This window comes from Podarcis bocagei, assembly GCF_964188305.1.
Source record: "Podarcis bocagei genome assembly, chromosome: 13".
Lineage (NCBI taxonomy): Eukaryota > Metazoa > Chordata > Lepidosauria > Squamata > Lacertidae > Podarcis > Podarcis bocagei.
The window spans coordinates 36,102,104-36,116,794 of record NC_138138.1 but is presented as its reverse complement, the minus strand read 5'-3'; the positions used below and the strand labels follow the sequence as shown (position 1 = coordinate 36,116,794).

At 46.6% G+C, this 14,691-nt stretch overlaps 1 protein-coding gene across 4 annotated transcripts; it reads left to right on the top strand.

Moving 5' to 3' along the window:
* Positions 1–56: 56 nt before the first annotated feature.
* LOC308572738 (calcium-binding protein 5) lies at positions 57–14,416 on the top strand. Of its 4 annotated transcripts, none has more exons than XM_081169104.1 (8): positions 59–187; positions 3,047–3,145; positions 4,831–4,952; positions 6,636–6,666; positions 7,699–7,842; positions 9,505–9,614; positions 11,653–11,800; positions 14,001–14,416. In XM_081169104.1, the coding sequence occupies exons 3-8, from the start codon at positions 4,890–4,892 to the stop codon at positions 14,024–14,026; spliced, it is 522 nt and encodes a 173-aa protein (XP_081025230.1). In that variant the 5' UTR covers positions 59–187; positions 3,047–3,145; positions 4,831–4,889; the 3' UTR covers positions 14,027–14,416. The 4 variants fall into 4 exon arrangements, with proteins under 4 accessions (XP_081025229.1, XP_081025230.1, XP_081025231.1 ...); XM_081169105.1 differs by lacking the exon at positions 59–187 and adding an exon at positions 198–322; XM_081169106.1 differs by lacking the exons at positions 59–187; positions 3,047–3,145 and adding an exon at positions 253–322.
* Positions 14,417–14,691: the final 275 nt, after the last annotated feature.

Here is a 14,691-nt window from a genome sequence, read left to right as displayed (position 1 = left end):
CTCCTAGCAACCAATGAGGGAGAAGGAAGAAGAACCCACCTGGTTGCCATGGCAGCCACGAGGGGAAGCCAAAGGTTCTCAAGGAGAGCAGGGCCCCCAACGTCCCACCATCCCGCTTTCTCCTCCCCTTGGGACAGCAATGGCCTGGCCCCTAGCCAGAACGAGGTGTTCTCAGGCGGTAGACCAGGTGTGGGAAGACAGAATGGTAGAATTGTGGAGTTGGAAGGGGCCACTGGGATCACCCAGCAGTGTTTGTGTCATGCTACCTACACGTCTTCCAAGCGAGCCTACACCCCACAAGTACAGCACCACCGCCATTGAAGTAAGATTCAACCGACAATTCAGTTGGCTTTTGTCCATGGAGTGGGAAGGAGATGTGAACGGAGTCTGCCCAGGTCCCTAGATCTTCATCTGAGGCCTGTCTCCTGCTCAGAGGGAGATGGGTCAGTGTGTCTGGCTGTTAACCAGAAGGTTGGTGGTTAAGCCCACTCAGGGATGGCTGTGGGCAGGATTCCTGCACTGGGGTGAGGTGAGCTAAATGACTCGGGGTTCCTTCAAAGTCACCAGTTCTATGATTCTAGGTCCTTTTCAGTTGTGGCCCCTGTCTGTGGAACCCTCTCTCCAGTGGGGTCTGACTGGCGCCTTCAATGACCCATATATATATATATATATATATATATATATATATATATATATATACACACATATACATACACACACACACACACACACACACACACACACACACACACAGTGGTTAAGTACTTAACCTGAAACTGTACTTAACCTGAAGCACCACTTTAGCTAATAGGGCCTCCTGCTGCCGCTGCGCTGCCAGAGCACAATTTCTGTTCTCACCCTGAAGCAAAGTTCTTAACCTGAAGCACTATTTCTGGGTTAGCGGAGTCTGTAACCTGAAGCGTATGTAACCCGAGGTACCAGTGTGTGTGTGTGTGTGTGTGACATATCATTTTCAACAGTAATTAAACATACTTTTACATCTTATTCAAATTTTTGACTTCCATCAATCCTGTCTGAAAATTTTCCAATCTAATCTCTAAGTATGCATTTCTTATCTTCCCTATTACATTTCAAACTCATAACCAATATCTCTATCCTTTTCTACTTTGTAACACTTCGTATATTTCTCCTTACAAAACTTCTTGTAGTCCTACTAGCGTAATTTGTTGATTACAGTTGCTCTTCAAATAATTCATATACCGTATTTTTCGCCCTATAGGACGCACTTTTCCCCCTCCAAAAATGAAGGGGAAATGTGTGTGCGTCCTATGGGGCGAATGCAGGCTTTCGTTGAAGCCTGGAGAGCGAGAGGCGTCGGTGCGCACCGACCCCTCTCTCTCTCTCCAGACTTTAGGAAGCTATCCGCAAGCCTTGCGAGCCCGGTGGGAGTTGCCGCTGGGCTCGCAAGGCTTGCGGGCGGCAGCCTGCAGCGCGAAGCACGAGTGTCCGCAAGCTTTGCGCGCCCGGCGGGAGTTCCCGCGGGCTCGCAAGGGTTGCGGGCAGCAGCCTGTTCTGGGGGCTGGGGTCGGGGGAAGCTTTTTTTAATTATTATTCATTCCCCCCCCCAAAAAAACCCGAGGTGCGTCCTATGGGCCGGTGCACCCTATAGGACGAAAAATACGGTACTTCTTCCAATCTTCTGTAAATCTCTGGTACCGCAGGTTTCGAATCCTTCCTCTCATTTTGTCCAATTCTGCATAGTCCATTAATTTCGTCTGCCATTCTTCTTTCGTTGGAATTTCTTCTTGTCTCCATTTCTGGGCTAACAATACTCTTGCCGCACTCACTGACTCCTTTTTCGGCCAGGTAAATACTCACCTTCCTCCACAAGCCTTTGATGGACTGAGTTGATTTTGTTCTACTGTGGATGTTATGATATGTTTACACAACCCAAGTTGCTCAGAGGTCAGGTCTATCAATATATCATCTCTGCTAAGTGACTAGATTGACCAGAAATATTAGCTAGTTATGGTGCTCCCCCCCCAAAAAAAAATGTTTAGGGGTACTCTCATTTTGACTCAAGAAAAATCACCATTTTATAGTTCAAATCAGGAAAAATAAATACAGTAAATGGACAAAAGAAGAAGAAGAAGAGTTTGGATTTGATATCCCGCCTTTCACTCCCTTTAAGGAGTCTCAAAGCGGCTAACATTCTCCTTTCTCTTCCTCCCCCACAACAAACACTCTGTGAGGTGAGTGGGGCTGAGAGACTTCACAGAAGTGTGACTGGCCCAAGGTCACCCAGCAGCTGCATGTGGAGGAGCGGGGAAGCGAACCCAGTTCCCCAGATTACGTGACTACCGCTCTTAACCACTACACCACAAAGTACAAAGGTTCACAAAATGTTTAGGGGCATGCACACCCCTGCGTCCAGGGCCGTAGCTAGGGGGTGGTGAGGTGGGTCCCCGCCAGGGGTGAAGGCAATGGCCTCCCCCGCAAAATCAGCTAAAAATATGTCAATAAATATAAATATTGATTATTGCCTCATAAGAAATGGTTTTTAAATAGAGGGTGAATTGAATGGGGGGAGGGGTGGATGAGAGGCCGAAAGAAGAGCTAATTTGTCTGTGGCTAGGGGGCGAATCTGGACGGTTCTGCCGGGGTGCAAGATCACCTAGCTATGGCTCTGCCTGTGTCCCCCCAGGGGAAAAAAAGCACTGGCTAGTTATATACTTACAGTTATTATTTTACTTACTTGGGGTATTAAATTTGCCTCTGCTCTCTACCCAAACGCTGCCCTGCAAAAGTTCCTTTCTTTGTATGGGAGACTGCAAAATGTCTCTTCTAAATATTATGGCTGCCATCCAGTTCTTGCAGCCAGCACCTGCCTAAAACAACAATAAATATATATATATATATATTTAACAGTTGAACAATTTATGAAGAACTGGGGCAGCTCTTTTGCCCGTCCAAAGTTCTTAGTGCAAGTCAATTAATTTAAGAAAATTGCAGGCCTAATTTATTTATTAATTAATGCATCAATTAGAACAGATGGGGGTAATTTGACTCGTATTTCATGCACTAGACAACAGACCGAATTGTGTGGCACACCTGATACCTGACTGGATGCCTCTGCCGCTGCTGCTGCTGTTTAATGAATGCCAGAGTCTGCCGTAGATGAACGGTAACTCTTTTACTGTCCGAAAGTGACTATACAACATTCCTAACAATCGCACTAATGCAGTCCCTGCATTGCTTCAGTCCCTAGTTCTAGTTTCATTTTCCATGCTGTTCCTTACAAGGCATTGCCTGTCTGGTGAGGATTATATCTCAGCACAACTCCCACTTGTAGAAATAAACTAAAACAAACAAACAAACAAACAAACAAACAAACAAACACATCAAAACAAGAAGCTCTTTACATTTTAAAAAGACAAATGCTCTTTATTTTCCTATCCACACGCACCAATGCTCTTCATCCACCACACTCCATACCTCTATAAAGATACTTTATCCACATCCACACCCACACCCACACACCCACATATTGGGTTCACAACCTTTTTTTCCCTGGTAGAGACAGCTGCTGCGTCTTAACCCAGGTACACTACAGGTGAACCTGATCCCGTCTCCCCATCCCAGTGACAGGCAGAACCTGTGCGAAAAGATATCCAAGGAAGTGGGTTGGGAAAAGGGTGGGGGTCCCCCTGAACCCACACAAAGCAGTCTAGCTCTAACTGTATAAAATAACATGGCTGCCCTAAAGAACCCGCTGCACTATAATTACACAGAAATCTAGTCTCTCTCTCTCTCTCTCTCTCTCTCTCTCTCTCTCTCTCTCTCTCTCTCTCTCTCTGTGTGTGTGTGTGTGTGTGTGTGTGTAATACCTTTAAGGCACATCACCCCTCCCCAAGGAATCCAGGAACTGTAGTTGTTTAAAGGTGCTGAGAATTGTTGCTCTGTGGGGTGTAAACTACTGCCCCCAGGACAGTGGCGTAGCATGGGTTGTCAGCACCCGGGGCAAGGCAAGTAATTTGCGCCCCCTAACCCATGGATTTGTGCCCCCTAACCCTAACCCCCAGATGTTGCGCCTGGTGCGGCCGGCCCCCCCTGCACCCCCCACGCTACGCCACTGCCCCAGGATTCTTGGGGGGGGGGAGCAATGTGCTTCAAAGCATGGCATGCTGGCAGCCTAACTCATTGGCCCTTGGGGTGCCTCCAGACTCTCAGTTTTCTGTGGGAGGGATCCAAGGGCTTACAGTACTGGGAAATTTAGGTTTGTGCAATTGAAGTGGATTAAAGCGCTCTGGTGCCTTAGAGCAACAAATCCACTTTTGCAGTTAGGAAAGTGACAGGAAAATGAATGGCAAAGTCTAATATGAATGGCTGGTTAATAGGAAGACATATAAACACACTGTGAGCAAATCAGGGTGAATGTAAGATGAACTCTCGTTGCCATATAGCCACCCAGCAAGCAAATCAGAACAAATAAACAAATAAATCGACCATCAGGAGGAGTCTCAAGTGTCCCAACGACCCAGCAAGAGTTCTGGATCAAATCTGCCACTAAATCCCACTCCCTCTTTCCCAGACAGCCGCAGCAGAACCCTGCACCCCATCCCATTACTCTCTGGGCCCTTCTGGATCCTCTGCCCAGCCTGAGGAGTCCTGGCTGCCAGCTCTTACCATGCGGCAGATGTTAATCTGGGGAGGGGAGGAGGGATTTATTTTGCAGATACCACAGCTAGCAGGAGAACAAAAAGGCCTGGACAGCGGGGGTGAGGATCAGAAGTGAGGGGGGAGAGATAATCCCCTTTCCCCTCTATAAAACATCCTCATCCATAAGAGCCATCTCTTCTTCTGCTGAAGGGGACACAGCGTCAGAAGGACCGTACGGAGGGTGACCAGGACACGCAGCACTCAGCGCCATGCAGAACACCCTGGGACCAGCCTGCATCTTCCTGCGCAAGGGGATTGCTGAGAAACAGGGGGTATGGCCATTGCGGGGGGGGGGACTGGGCAAGTGGGTGCAGCAGCCCAGGTGGGCAGGGCAAACGGTCTGGAACGGTCAGCCAAAGCAAGGGCTGAGTTTCCATTTTCCTCTGCAAGGGAAATTAACCAAAAGTGGGGCCCGGTGGGATGAGGAGCCCCAAGGATTCCAGACTCAGCTCCACGAAGGCAGCTTGCAGTTTATGGTGTTCTGGAGGACCCAGGTCCCGGGAGGAGAAGTCTAGTGCGTTGGAGAAGCAAGAGGGAGATGGAATTCTATGGGCTCGATTTAACTTCTAGAATGTTGGTTTGAAAGAGGCAACGCGTCTTGCATGCTGCCATCTCTCATTCCCCTTTTGCCTCTGGCAGGCAGGGTTTTCTTATTTTTTTCCTTTTTATTAGATGGTTTCCAAAACATGCCCCAACTTTTCGGTCAAAATGACATGATGGGAAATGTAAATATATGCGTGTCCTGTGGGAGTACCCTTCTCACAACCTATTCTCTGTCACCACCACAGCCAAATGGATAACCTGGCTGGGTCTCTGAATGCTGGGAAACTATGCCAGAGAAAGGCAGTCGGGGGCTAAGCTGGCCTCAGGGGCATTGGGTAGGAACTAAAACACTCGGTGCACAGGGCCACGGGGGCACAAATTAACTGCCGGGCAAATTAAAATGGTTGGGGGTGTCTGAGGCTGTCGCTGGCACTGTCGGGTGCAGCACACCCAGTCATCTTGTGAGCAAACTTTTGTTTTTAAAAGGTTATAATAGGGAAGGCGCTGGAGACTGGGGGCGGGGAGTCTAAGGCAAAATAACTGGGACTGGGTCCTGTGAACCATCTCTTAATTCCCTCCCCCTTAGTATGAATTATCTGTCCTGTCCTACCCCAGGCTCAGTAGTGGAGCAGATTATGATATCTTGCTGCAGCCCTAACATGCATTTAAAGCGTACCTTCCCCCAAACCTGAGAACTGTAGTTTACCTCTGACAGAGCCCAGTACCCTTAATAAACAACAGCTCCCGGGATTCCTTACGGGGAGGGAAATGTACTTTAATTATATGGTGTGTACGCATCTCTAGTGACCCTCAAGGCACTCAGCTGCTGCCAGCTCATGGACTCACCCTCGGTTGTACTTGCTTGAAGTTTCGGGGATGGGTCTCTGTGAATCAGAAAGCACAGTGAGATGGTCTCAGCCTTTCTCTCTCTCTCTCTCCAAACATCTGCAGCTACATGGTTGCTCCTCCATGGGCTCTGCACCTCCTGGGTTTTGTCACTGAGTTTTAGGATTGTGTAGGGTTTCTCTCTCCCCGCCGCCCCACTTCTCCGTTCCTCCATTTCACTGTGATCACTGGCTCTGTCATTCTGGGCAGTGTTCCAGTTCATTGCTTTGTCCTTCTGTGTGCCTGTAAATATTGAGCTGTCAACTCAACGGGAGCATTGCTGTGGTTTTGACAGCGCGATGCAATTATTTCGATTGGCCTTAGGGAAGAGGAGCCTTTGTTTGGGCGTCGGGAAGGGTTGGGTGGAGAGATTGGTTGGGCATTAGGGCTTTGGGGATCTTGTTTTCTACAGCTCAGGAGGAAGGAGTAGTTTCTTGTGAGGTTGAGGACTGTGAACCAAGACTTCTTCATTTCCTCCCTTCCTATGTGCCTGTATCACTATGAATGACTTTACATCTGCCTTACAGGAGCGGGAACTGGGAGCAGATGAAATCGAAGGTAAGTAGGATGGGCATTTGTGATACTTTTGAGCAGCAGCTTTGGGTTTTTTTTTTAAATTGTTCTGGGAAATTCTGAGTTGCTTTGGAAGATTATGAGGGATTCTTTGATGGGAAGATCAGTAACGTTTGAGCTTCCCATAAAAAGAGTTTCCCAAACATGACTGACCTTCCTCTGGTGTTTAATATAAACATGGATGAGGGAGAAATTCAATCCAGTTTGCATTTAAAGGCAAACCTACATAATTTGCACTTTCCGCAACAACAAGCAAACCGAAACACAGCCTTCCTTTATAAGTCACACGTCTCTGAATTTTGCAGTGTAGTTCCCCAGCTAAATAATGTTTACAAAAATATTTTAGGGTAAAGTATGCATAAAAATGTATATATTGGTGAAAATGACATATATCATGGGAAATCGCTTTGCAGAAATGTCTATGTTGACCCACATTTCATTAAAACTGTATATCACGTGAAATTCACACTTGAAATTACTTGAATTTCAAACTAAAATGCTGGTGAATTTTCTCAAGGACCTTTTAAAAGCATAAAATGGCAAACTGATGAGAAAAGGTGGAGAACTGTTTGGAAAAATAAAAAACTGGGGGAAAGTGAAATGGACAGATGCGCCCATCCCTAGCCATAGGGGATATTGATTGCACACCCAGTTCATGGGGAATGATGGTGAGGCCTTATGAAAGGGATGAGGAACTTGTGGCCCTCCATCTTATTACTGGAAAACAGCTCTCATCAGCCCCAGCCAGCATGACTAATGGTCAGGGACGATGGGAGCTGTAGTCCAGCAATATGTAGAGGGCCATGGCTTCTATACCCTTGCCTTAAAACATACCCAGAATCTTCTAGAACATGTTGGAACTCCACAGCAGGTGCTAGAGGGTCCTTCAGCAGGCCTTCCAGAGGAAGTGTTCCCTGAGGTAAAAACCTGGAAAAGCAATGACACAGAGGTTTTCTTTACTCGGTTATTATTGCTACCCTTGCTGCTACTCTTGCTGCTCCCGTTTTGCAAAAACAGAGCTCCGTGAGGCCTTCGATGAGTTTGACAAGGACAAGGATGGCTATATCAGCTGCAAAGATTTGGGCAACCTCATGAGGACAATGGGGTACATGCCGACTGAGATGGAGCTTATCGAACTGTCGCAGCAGATCAACATGAATCGTAAGTGCCTGGTCTCCGAGGACTGGGTTGAATATTTCAATAAAGAATGGTGCTGGACTGAAGATACAAGGCAGCCTTCCTCAGCTAGCAGCCCTCCAAAATCTTGGACTACAACTCCCATAATCTCTTACCATGAACAATACTAAGCAAGGGCTGCTGGGAATTGTAGCCCAAAGAGTATTGAAGACCTCAGGTTGGGGAAGGCTGACGATGGGAAGGAGTCCTGATATCACTACCTGGGTCTCCAATGGGTGTTGGCTCTAACATAAAGGATGGCCACTGTCAGCTTGCCTGGGATTCAACCAGCCCTTGACTTCTCTGCCATTTCAGAGGGAAAAGAGGTTTGTGTGGAGCTGGTGGTAGGAAGCAGTGAGGCAGCTTCCTGTGTGATGCAGTGGCTGGACTTCAGGCTCACCCACGATTCTGCTTAGAAAGCACAGGCCCAACCACAGTAACTAGATATTATTCATAGCTAGAATGATTCTGGAGTATATACCATATTTTTCGCTCTATAAGACGCACCAGACCATAAGACACACCTAGTTTTTAGAGGAGGAAAACAAGAAAAAAAATATTCTGAATCAAATGTTGTTGAAGAGGCTTTGTGCGGCTATCCCTGAAGCCAGAACAGCAAGAGTGATTGCTGCGCAGCAGTCCCTCTTGTTGTTCTGGCTTCAGTGATAGCTGTGCATTTGCTCAATAAGACGCACACACATTTCCCCTTGCTTTTTAGGAGGGAAAAGTGTGTCTTATAGAGCGAAAAATACAGTATGTTAAATACTCTGAATAATGGTTATACACACAATTGGCAGACAGGGAACTGAAAATATCTCTCTTTTATCTTTCTCTTCTTTCTTGTCTCCCCCCCCCCTTATTTTTCCTTTCTTTTTGATTGGGTTTCTTGTGTGATGTTTGATTTCTGGTGGCTCTCCAGTAGCATTAACTAGATGTATGTCTTAATAAATATTAATACATACACACACACACAAACATATATATATATATATATATATATATATATATATATATATATATATATATATATATATAATACATATATACACACACATGATAAATGAAGATACATACAAGGAGCTGACCTGTATGAGAGGCAGGTCAAAGTGGCTTTTCTCAGGGTGAGAGACTGAGGAAGGAGAAGCTCTCCCTGCTGGGAGGATTCAACTCTCCGTATGTGTGAAGCTTAAGTTAAAATGTTGAGTGAGGGTTATATTTATAATTTTGTGTTTTATGAGGATCATATGATGATTCTATGAGGATTATTATTAATGTATCTTACTTTCTTTTTCTCTTTAGTTCCCTCCCCCCCCATTTGAGATATCTATCTATCTATCTATCTATCTATCTATCTATCTATCTAATCTCTTTAGTTTAGTTTGAATTTTTTGGTATATTAGGTTGTAAAGCACATGACTTCCCTCAAAGAATTCTGGGAACAGTAGTCCACCCCTCACAGAGCTACAATCCCCAGCACCCTTAGCAAACTACATTCCCAGGATTCTTAGGAGGAAACCATCCGCTTTAAATGTATGCTGTATATGCAGCCCCAAACTGGCTGCTGATCAGGGATATGTAAGGAAACTTGAAGGGAAAACCAAGATATCTGAGTTTTCTAAGAAATTAACCTGACTGTGGTCACTGCAGTTGGAGGGCGCGTGGATTTCGAGGACTTTGTGGAGATGATGACCCCAAAGCTGCTGGCAGAGACGGCGGGCATGATTGGACTTCAGGAAATGAGGGATGCCTTCAAGGAGGTAAGATGGGCTGGGATTGGACAGGACTTTGGAGTTCTTTCTCTCAGCCTTGTTTCTTGTTCTCAGGGGTGGGGCAGAAATCTGATTCCGTTCTCATTCAAAGGCAAATCTAACAAATCTACCGCACTTTCCGCAGCAATGCACAAACAGCCATCCCTTCAGAACCCGCACTTCCCCGAATTAGCGTTAAAAATGCATTTGTTAGTGGAAATGAAATATGAAAGTGCATTCTGTTTGGGAAAATGGATTTGCAAAAATGTGTATGTTGGGCAAAATTGCATTGGTAAATGTGCACATTAGAAGAAATTCATACTAAAAAGCTGGTGAATTTTCACGACGACTTAATTCCCAGCTCCACAATCTGATACGGAAATGTGGAGAAGTGGTTAAGACTAGAAAAACAGATTCACTTATCCCAGCTTGCCATATGTCCCCTTTCCCTCCCAGAAAATTGAACACCTCTCATTCCCCAACTTCTCATTACCCAACTAGACAACATTGATCCCCACCCACCCAAAAAGCTGGGGATGGGACGTAGCACTCCCTATGACTATCCCTTCTCTGCCAACCTTGCTAGTTCCATAAAAAAATAAAAGAAAGAGGAAGAAACTTCCTGGATCAGACCAAAGGTCTAGACAATCTCTCTGCTGGAAGCACTGTGAGGGGAACAGTGCTCTATTTAAAGGGTTCCTTTATTTGAAGGACTGTCTGGTCCACGTCTGATTTAAGGGAGAGAAAGACCCTTTAATTTGCTCATCAGCAGTTGGCACCTGGAAGCAGATAAGACAGGCACACAAGTTACCTGGTCACATACATCATGAGGTGTACTGTATTTGTATTTAAATAATTATTATTTATCAATTTGCTTTTATACATATGTTGCCACACCGGAATTTTACTCACAGCTTTGTCCACTTTTTTTGGTGGTCCATAAGTGGCCACTCTCATCTAATTCAGCATTCTACTTACTACAGTGACCCACCGGATGACCACAAGCAGGGCAGGAAGGCAAAAGCCTACACTGCTGCTCCTCATCTTGTGGTTTTCAGATGTATACTGCATCTGGACCTGGAGATTCTACTTTTTTTCAGTTCTCATGAGAATCCATCAACCTTTTGGTGCAAATCCTTTTGGTACACTCCCCCCCCTTTTTTTGGGACAGCACTAATATTTCACTAATATTTATATTTCCTTAATGCATTTTTCCTCCATTATTTTTCACTGAATTGTGCTTCTCTATGCACACTTTAAGGAACGTGGGTGGCACTGTGGGTTAAACCACAGAGCCTAGGACTTGCCGATCAGAAGGTTGGTGGTTCGAATCCCCGCAATGGGGTGAGCTCCCGTTGCTCGGTCCCTGCTCCTGCCAACCTAGCAGTTTTAAAGCACGTCAAAGTGCAAGTAGGTAAATAGGTACCACTCTGGCGGGAAGGTAAACGGCGTTTCCATGCGCTGCTCTGGTTCGCCAGAAGTGGCTTAGTCATGCTGGCCACATGACCCGGAAGCTGTACGCCGGCTCCCTTGGCCAATAAAGCGAGTTGAGCACCTCAACCCCAGAGTCGGTCACGACTGGACCTAATGGTCAGGGGTCCCTTTACCTTTACCTATGCACACTTTACCCTCGTATGTGCATTTTGGCACAATTTCTTGGCTGGAGCGTGGCATTGCAAAATTTGGGGAAATGCGACTTTTGTAAAGGATGGTTGCATTTTGGTTTCCTTATTATTTTGGCATGCGTGAATGACACCAGTTCACCTTTTAAACGCAAACTGAATTGGATTTCTTTCCTATCATTAATCCTGACGATAAGACATTGATATATCCTATTTCCGTTAGCTTTAAAATGGGATCAGGTTAACTGGCCGCCACTGCATCTTGTGGCAATGAGTTCCATATGCTAACGAACCACTGCACAAAGAGGTACTTCTTCTCTTCTGTCCTGCATCTCCTGCCATTAAGCTTCGCCCTCTTGCTCCTGTTCAGATTAAGTATGCTGACTCTCACCGCAACTAACTACCATGCCTCTCCCTGTTTCCAGTTTGACACCAACGGGGATGGCGAGATCACTCTGGATGAGTTGTACCAGGCCATGCAGAGGCTGATGGGCGAGCGGCTGACGTCCCGGGAGATTGCTGATGTGGTGAAGGAAGCCGACGTCAATGGAGACGGGACGGTGGATTTTGAGGGTAAGATGCAATCGGTGAATATAGGATTGATGGAAAGAGATTATAGGCTTATCGGGATACAAGGTGAGAGGTTAAAAGCTTTAAAGGTCTGGGGAGATGGGATTTAGGAGCACAGGCTGAAAAGATATAGGCTTAAATGGGCTTGGATAATAGGGTTAGAGAGTTATTGGATTGCTCCAATTGCATGGAGGTGGTAGCACACAGCCCACCTGTCAAAACGGGCTGCTGGTGGTGGGTAAACCAGGAGCTGGACCACCCAGCCTCCCTGCTCCACCTGCCCTGTTTTTGGATTGCAACCCCATTGGCAGGGTGGTTGTGGTACTAATTTAATGAGCAGGCACTAGATAACAGAGTGTGGGAGTTGTCCCAACACACCAGGCAAGACTTAATGACCCTGAATGCTATGTTCTACCTCCACTGTCGGAGGCAGTAATGCTTCTGGAGAGATGCAGGTGGCGCTGTAGTCTAAACCACTGATCCTCTTGGGCTTGCTGATCAGAAGGTTGGTGGTTTGAATCCCCACAATGGGGTCAGCTCCCATCGCTCTGTCCCAGCTCCTGCCAACCTAGCCGTTCGAAAGCACACAAGTGCAAGTAGATAATTAGGTACCACTGCGGTAGGAAGGTAAATGGCGTTTTCATGCGCTCTGGTTTCCGTCATGGTGTTCTGATGTACCAGAAGTGGTTTAGTCATGCTAGCCACATGACCCAGAAAGCTGTCTGTGGACCAATGCCGGCTCCCTCAGCCTGAAAGTGAGATGAGTGCTGCAACCCTATAGTCGACTTTGACTGGACTTAACCGTTGAGGGGTCCTTTTACCTTTACCTTTAATGCTTCTGGATTCCATTCTGGGAGAGTGCTGTTGAGCTCAGGTTCTGTTTGTGGCCTTCCCATAGGTTGACCCCTGAGAATAGGATGCTGGACTAAGCGAACCACTGGCTTGATCCAGCGGCCTCCTCCTTACAACTTAGGTAACGGGACCTAGGTCATTTCAGAACACAGATTCTGGGGATATTTCAGGCTACTATGACAGCACAACCAACTTCCAGCACAAGTAACCTAAATGACGCAGGTGAAGCAGCAAATGTAAAAGCAGAATTTCCCCAGGGGACAGAACTGACTTATCTTGTTGCACAGTTAGGATTGCACTGGTAACTCATTTGCTTATGACTGCTCACTGCCAGCCAAAAAGGGTACAATAGCCAGCCTTTAGCAAGCATAGGAGCATAGGAGCCATACTATTTGTCCATCCAGGCCAATATTGCCTACCCCAGCAGGCAAACACTCTGTAGGGTCTCAGGCCAGGGCTGCCCCCGTCTTGTGCTCCCTCATCCTTCTTCATTTCATTTATTTAACAAAATTTGCGTACAGCTCCATGTTAATGGAACATCTAAGCCGTTTACAAAATGCAGCAACATTTTGTAGAATTGTAGAGCTGGAAGGGACCCCCATGTCATCTAGTCCAATGATTTGAATTATGGATAGAAGGTAGTTAAAAACAGATATTTTAAGAACTTCAAAAGATAGTTAAATTCAGCGCTAGACAAAACAGAACATTAAACAACTAACGATACACCCAAAACAGTTGAATAATATCGTGTGCATGTCCAGCACAGGTTTATCTTCTTACTAAATTGAAATAACTACAAGTAGCAGCAGTAAAAGCATCAATAATACGTGAATAAAAACTCATTGGTAAAAATATCAAAGGCCTGTCTGAATAATACAAGTTTTGAAAGACAAGAGAGCAAGAATGACTGCAGCTGACCTTCCATGAGCAAGTAGTGCCACAGGGCAGGGCCTGCAGCACTAAACCCTGGTAAATGTTGGCCAAATCCTGGGGGCATGGAGGACCACCGAGAGTGCCCATCCGAAAGTTTCAGTGATCAAAGTGGAGAGAATGGAATCTGGGTGTCCTTAAAGTTGTTCAGGACTTTGTGAATTAACACAAAAGACCTGAACTTGGCCCAGTAGCAAATTGGCAACCAGGGCATCATTATTTTACATGTGAATTACACGTTTATCTCCAAGGAGCAGGCGGTGGCATTCACAGCCATTTATCTCCCTTTGGATAAGCACAACAGCCCTGTGAGGTAGGTCAGGACGAGGGAGCACTCAGCAGTCTTCGTAGATTTGAAGCCAGGTCTCTCGGGCCTTGCTCCCCAGCCGCACTGATGTGTTTCTTCACGTTTGCCTTACAGAGTTTGTGAGGATGATGTCACGCTGATGGAGTCGCCCTCCCCTCTCTGGTTCCAACGAATATGTGAATGTATGGAGTTCAACATCAAATCCCAGTGTGAACTGGGAGGGGAGGTCAAACCTCCGTTTGCACAAGAGACTGAGCAGGGCAAGGGGTGGGTTGGCAGGGGGGCGTTCTTGGATCGTCTCCCTAAGAGGAGGGCGAGCATCTCACTTGGCAAAGTCCAATCCCTGCAGCAATCCCTTATTACCGGGCAGCTGCATTCGTCAAATCTATCCCACAGCTGGTCCAACCAGCTCGGTTGATCCCTCTCAAACGAACCCCGGAAGATCGCTTCCCAGCGCAACGCCCTGCCTTACCTCTCCCTCCCCTCCAGCAATCATGTACAATAAAGACTTCCTTGTATAGGATCGCTCAGGATCCGCGTGGGGGTGGCTTTTTTTGTGGCACATTGACTGGAGCCGCCCGCTGCTGCCGGCATCCGCAGAGGTCAGAATAACACCCTGGCAGCTCCACGTCTGGCCCTGCCCAAAGCGGCTTATCCACTTTAATCGCTGCTCAGAAGGGCAGCATATGGGGCAGGAATAAACAGATTAAAGAGGAAGCAGGGACCCTCCTGCGTAGGAAGGCCAGAGGTTTCCAGAAGCGGGACACTTGGGTTTGATCACCATCATCATCATCGTCGTGTGGGC